Source organism: Pleurodeles waltl, chromosome 3_1 (assembly GCF_031143425.1).
Source record: "Pleurodeles waltl isolate 20211129_DDA chromosome 3_1, aPleWal1.hap1.20221129, whole genome shotgun sequence".
Lineage (NCBI taxonomy): Eukaryota > Metazoa > Chordata > Amphibia > Caudata > Salamandridae > Pleurodeles > Pleurodeles waltl.
Genome location: NC_090440.1, coordinates 1,946,620,865 through 1,946,627,026, shown reverse-complemented (window position 1 = coordinate 1,946,627,026; position 6,162 = coordinate 1,946,620,865). Strand labels below are relative to the sequence as shown.

At 47.5% G+C, this 6,162-nt stretch overlaps 1 protein-coding gene across 2 annotated transcripts in view; it reads right to left on the bottom strand.

The window, feature by feature from the left end:
- Positions 1–1,769: 1,769 nt before the first annotated feature.
- The window catches only part of TP53I13 (tumor protein p53 inducible protein 13), a 71,784-nt gene continuing 67,391 nt past the window's right edge, over positions 1,770–6,162 (bottom strand). Inside the window, exon 9 of one of the 2 annotated variants that reach the window (XM_069226239.1) lies at positions 1,770–2,503. In XM_069226239.1, the coding sequence (XP_069082340.1) occupies positions 2,382–2,503 (122 nt within the window). In that variant the 3' untranslated portion in view covers positions 1,770–2,381. The remainder of the gene's footprint in view (positions 2,504–6,162) is intronic. The other variant, XM_069226240.1, reaches the window with a different exon arrangement.

Here is a 6,162-nt window from a genome sequence, read left to right as displayed (position 1 = left end):
GCACAGTTGTGTACCACAGTGGGCTGGGTGGATGTGTTGGCACCGGGAGCCTTTGACTGATTCTTGATAAGGTATTAATGTTTCTATCTAGAAGCATATGTAGTCACCCTTCTGTTCGTTCATACTCCACAAGATATAGTTTTTATACTACATTTAGTTTCTTCATGTGGTAGAGAAGGATTAATTGGATAAGAGTCAAATGTCTCTCTTCTGAAGATTGCAATCTGTAGATTTTCTATGCCCGCAAACTCATTGTGTTTGAGGATTTCTTAAGGATCTGCAAGGCATTGCTAATCTATATATTATGGATTTAGTCTCATAGATTAGAGGGTGTCAGCTGTGTCTGATTCTTGTAAATTTTAGGCGCAGTCTTCTCTATTTTTTCACATCTTTCTGAGGGTGAGGTGCAATACTTATGTCTTACTCAAAAAGCAGCTTATTCTTGCTTAGAATGTCTTGATATTGATGGCGTGGCATCAAAATTTCGAGTTTTTATTTTGTCATTTAAAAATATCCAGCTTGGCTCAAGGACAAGATGATGGATTTGAGGATACAAAATCACACATTTTGTTTTGCTCGAAACAGGTGCACACACTTTGTGGTGGATGGCGCAAGGTCACACCTGAGCAAATTTCCAAATACCCTCAGGACTATGGCATGAATATAGCATTTAAACATGGAAGGGCCACTGAATGTACCTTTTTTCCAAGAGACATGTACTTCTCCCTAAAGACTGTAGTTGTGTGTTTTTGTAAGTATATTATATTGCTTCAAACATATCAACATTCTCATCGTAACTGTTGCAAAGTCCCTTAGGACGCCACCATTTCAACTTCAGAGCACTCAAACTCCGTCTCCGGCCCTGGCTCAGGCTGGACCAGGGTTCACAGATAAATCCACAGTTGTTGTGTGTTCTGAATCGATTGTATAAGAAACCAATGTCTATGTCTCAGAAATCACACACACTGATTCAGGAAGCTCAAGTTGTACCCCCCTTGATGTTCTCCTTAGGACGCAATGACTATACACCAGGTGCAAGTCTATCTTTTGGAATCTTATTACAAAAAGGGTAAAAAATTAAATAGCATTTTCTCCACACCAAGTAATTCTATATACAATGTAATGTTTTGTAAATCTATTAGTGGCTGGTAGATTCCACATGGTCCTCGACGCTTTGATTACAACGAAGATGATAATGCTCTTCTTCCAACACAACACGTTCCCAGACCTGATGGTTGAAAAAGAGAATTAAAAGTGTGTTCAAATGTGGGGGGTCACCAGGTGGGCCTCACAGAGAGTAATTTATAATAAATACCAACATCTTTCTTAAAGTAAATAAAGATTCTATTCCAACCTCTAGATGTCAGAAGTACAAACAGTATTCTGATATATAGTAAGAGCCATCCTGTAAAAACCCTACTGGCACTACTTCCCAGAAGAAAATGTCTATCTTGCAGTCTCATCTTCTTACTGTTTCCCAGTCTAACAATGAACATGGTTACGGCAAATACGGTCCACCTGTCCGGCAGTGGACGCTGCCAGGCAGATTGGTATAAAAGTCTTAACGGGGGCAGAGAAGTAAGGGGGAGGGGGAGGAGCGTCAGGGAATAATCTGGGATGTAGCTGGCTGGAGGAGATGCTTAAGAAGAACTGCCAGTTTTACCCTGTTAAATTCATTTTAACTTTCCCCATTAAATCTGTTGTAATTTTCACGATTACACTGGTCACTGAGCAATTATAACAGACACCCAATGGGAAATTAAAATAAGTTCAGTTTTCTCACAGACTGACCATACCTGCCCATTTAAAGCACTTTATTAAAGGTATTTTCACCACTCCAACAACAAATGTTCTTTTCTCAAATAATGTGCTCTTGTTTATGTCCCATCGCACTGAGCGCACAACGATTGCACTTTGTGCAGATGAGGTATTTTATAATAAATACAATGGTATTTGTAGTGTAGCTCATTTCACATCACCTTGGTGTTCTTGCACAACTCAAAGGTGCAAATTCGTGCAGTTTGCAAGCGTGGGGAAGCAGAGGAAAAATTAGATTAGTGTGTGCTCTGAGAGAGACAGAGGTCTGATGGAGCTGTGCAGCACACAGTGTCAAACAAGGCAAGCGGCTGTTCAGTCTGTACCCTTGACTACAATGAAGGAACTACGAATACTCGCCAAAATGCGGCGAGCTGGCCTAAGGCGAGGTGCTGCTGCCGCTGTCGCCATATGAGGGCACTGCGGACCGATACAAAGTCATGGACCGGACTGCCTTCCAGCTGACACCAATTGTGACTGTTTTCCAGTGAAACGCACAATTGGCCATGCCAAGGTAACACTCCCAGCTGAATGGGAGATTTGGGGCAAGGCCATAATGGAGGTGTCTACTCGCATGCTGAATCCGAACTGTCACTCAGATTCTCGTAGAAGACGAGTGGGCGTTTCTTATAGGTCTGCCTCTTCTTCCTGCGCGCCTGCCCCACTGTCAGACGCCTCTTGATGACTGCTGCGGAATAAAACACAGAGAAAGGACAAACTGTAAGAAAACAGACCTTGGCTTAGCCAGGCGCATGCTTTCACAAATCAATACATTGTGCAAGAGGCCAGTGTCTTTCTCCTGCCTCATTAGTCGCTAGAAGTCCACCCCACTGAATTCAATATAGAACACAGAATTCACAGAAACACAGCACAACAGCTTCGCCCCAGAGGCATCTACAAAAACCCCAAAACAGTCCCATTCTCCTAGAAGCAATGTAACTTTTGAATGTTAGGAAAGTGTAAGCGATTATGAAGGGCATAGATTCAAGGAACTCTTCAAGAAACGACATTATATACATTCTTCTGTGCTGGTCATCAACATAGCCAGATTATTCAAATTAAATTTACAAACTGCTTAATTGTACACTACCCAATGGAACGATAAGGAGCTCTTACAGTACATACAAAAATTATTTATGTGAGAAATTAAAGTTACTTTACATTGCCAAACAGCCCAGCCAATGTCTTTCGTCCAACAACAGACTTCATCAGGGTTGATATATCCATATAAGTATAGTGGTTGAAATAATGACACTGAAGTATTGTGTTCTGCCCAAGTGGGATGTGTATAGTTGGGAGCACAGCACCAAAAGCAGGAAATCACTCCTGAATACTTATATGGAAATATTAACCCTGATGAAGTCTCTTGTTGGACGAAACGCATTGGCTGGGCTGCTTGGCAATGTAAAGACAATCAATAAAACTCTACTGCGATACTATTACATGGCTCCTCGTTGGATGAATGGAAGACAAACCAGATTTCTGAGGAATATTATATATTTTTTGACGTCTTGATGAACTGTTGTAACTTTCATGTCTCACATAAACAATTTTTGTATGTACTGTAAGGGCTCCTCATCATTCCGTGGGTTTGTGTTTCAAAGTAAGTGATCCCTGAGCAATGGGTTCACAGCGGGTTGAGCGCTGGAAACCACTGGTGTGATCATTGTTGATCTACACTGCTCTTGGTGCTTTCTGGGCTTAATTGTACATTTAAAACAAACTCCTTTAGGTGAATAGGAAATGAAGGTAATTCATAAAATGAGTCTCAGCGTAGATGCTGATCCAGTCTCAGTGTCCCAGTCTCTACTCTTCCCCCGCCGCTGCAGCTCCACCTGCCCAGGGTCCTGGGTCCTCCCAGCAAAATAAGCAAAACCGTAAGTACTCCCCCCGCCCAGCCCCTCGCCCAGCCCCTCGTTACTCACCTCTGTTTTCTGAACTTCTGTCTTCTGCTCTGTCCTCCAACTTTTTCTTCGTACCTCTGCTGTCCTCTCTCTGTCCATCTCCCTTCGCTTTCTGCTCCTCCCTCTGGTAGCCATCTTCCTCCGGTTCTGCTCTTCTCCTGTGTCCCTCTCTTCCTCCTCACCGCACTTTCCTCGTGTTCTGCTCTTCCTCTGTGTCCCGCTCCTCTTCTTCACCGCATTTTCTTCCTGCTCTGCTCTTCCTCTGTGTTCTTCTCTTCTCCTCTTCCTCACCGCGTTTTCCTCGTTCTCTGCTCTTCTTCTGTGTTCTTCTCTTCTTCTGCACCCCGTCCTGCGTGTTCTTTTCTTCATCTGTGTTCTTCTCTTCTTCTGCACCCCATCCTGCGTGTTCTTCTCTTCTTCTGCACCCCATCCTGCGTGTTCTTTTCTTCATCTGTGTTCTTCTCTTCTTCTGCACCCCATCCTGGGTGTTCTTTTCTTCATCTGTGTTCTTCTCTTCTTCTGCACCCCATCCTGCATGTTCTTTACTTCTTCTGTGTTTTTCTCTTCTTCTGCACCCCATCCTGCGTGTTCTTTTCTTCTTCTGTGTTCTTCTCTTCTTCTTCTGTACTCTTCTCTCCTCTTCTGTGGTCTTCTTTTCTTCTTCTGTACTCTTCTCTCCTCTTCTTCTGGGTTCTTCTCTTCTTTTCTTCTGACTCATCTCCTCCTCTTCTTCTGGGTTCTTCTCTTCTTTTTTTCTGACTCCTCTCCTCCTCTGTAATCCATCTCCTCCCTTCCCTATCTTCTTTCCCTTCCCCTCCATCTGACCCCCCCGCCCTCTGCTTTCACGCTGCCACCACCCGCTCGGCCCGCCCCCCCTGCTCCCATTAGTCGCCCCCCCCTCCTGCCCCCAGCTGACCCCTCCTCCGCCCCTCCTCCCTCTTATGGCGGCCACGCCGCTGGCGCGACAAAGGCAAGCCCGTCTGCGCCCGTCCGCGCCTGGACCGCGCCCAGCGCCACGACCCCTGGCCCCCAGCATTCCCAAACCCCACAGCACCGCTACGACCCCCACCTCCCTCCACGCACTCAACCCGGGACGCTCCAGAACCTGCTTCCAAGCCAACCCGAAACGCACCCATGGACCCTTCGCATGCCTTACCTGCAAACACTCCTTCCACCGCGACTGCTCCCCGCCTGCCAGCCCACGCGCCAATAACCATCTCAAATGCATCCTCATCAACGCACGCTCCGTCCACGCCATTGAACTATGGGACCTCCTGGACTCCACCGGACGTCGCCTTCATCACTGAGACCTGGATGAACGCCTCCTCGGCCCCAGACATCGCCATAGCCATCCCCGACGGCCACAAGATCACCAGGAGAGACCGCACCAACCAAGTCGGAGGAGGAATCGCCATCGTATTCAAGGACTCCATCAACGTCACCACTTCCACCGAAGAAACCCCCCTCGCCGCCGAACACATGCACTTCCAGATCCATACCGACCCCAGGACAACCCTCAGAGGAACTCTCATCTACAGACCCCCTGGACCACGCACCCTCTTCAGCGAATCCATCACTGACTTCATCTCCCCGCACGCCCTAGCCTCGCCGGACTACATCCTCCTCGGAGACCTCCACCTGGAGCAGAACAACGACCCCAACACCACCACGCTGCTCGACAACCTCGCCAACCTCGGTCTCAAGCAACTAGTGAACACCCCCACCCACATCGCCGGACACACGCTCGACCCCATCTTCTCTGCCAGCAACCACGTATCCTTCAGCCACTCATCCGTAATACACTGGACCGACCACAGATGTGTCCACTTCACTTTCAGACGCAAGACTCTCCACCTCCGCACACAACCCATCCCACGCAGACATTGGAACAAAATCCCCACGGAACAGCTACTCTCCACTCTCAGCGACAACCAACCCACCTTCTCCACCGACCCCAACAACGCAGCCCTCAGCCTCACTCATTGGATCACCAACTGCGCGGACAACCTCGCACCCCTCAGACGCCTCCCAAGACAGACCAACACCAGGAAACCTCAATGGTTCACCGACACCCTCAAGGAATAAAAAAAAAACTGCTGTACCCTCGAGAAAGCCTGGCGCAAAGACCACACCGTAGAAAACATGTCTGCCCTCAAAAACGCCACCCGCAAACACCATCAGCTGATCCGCGCCACCAAAAGAACTTCCTTCACAGACAGACTGGACAAGAACACTCACAACAGCAAAGAACTCTTCAACATCGTCAAAGAGCTCTCCAATCCTAACGCCAACTCCAACTCCAACTCCATCACGCCCTCACAAGATCTCTGCAACTCCCTCGCTACCTTCTTCCATCGAAAGATCACCGACCTTCACGACAGCTTCGGTCATCAGTCCCAGCCAACCACCACAGAACCTACTACCCCAGCCATCACCCTCAACG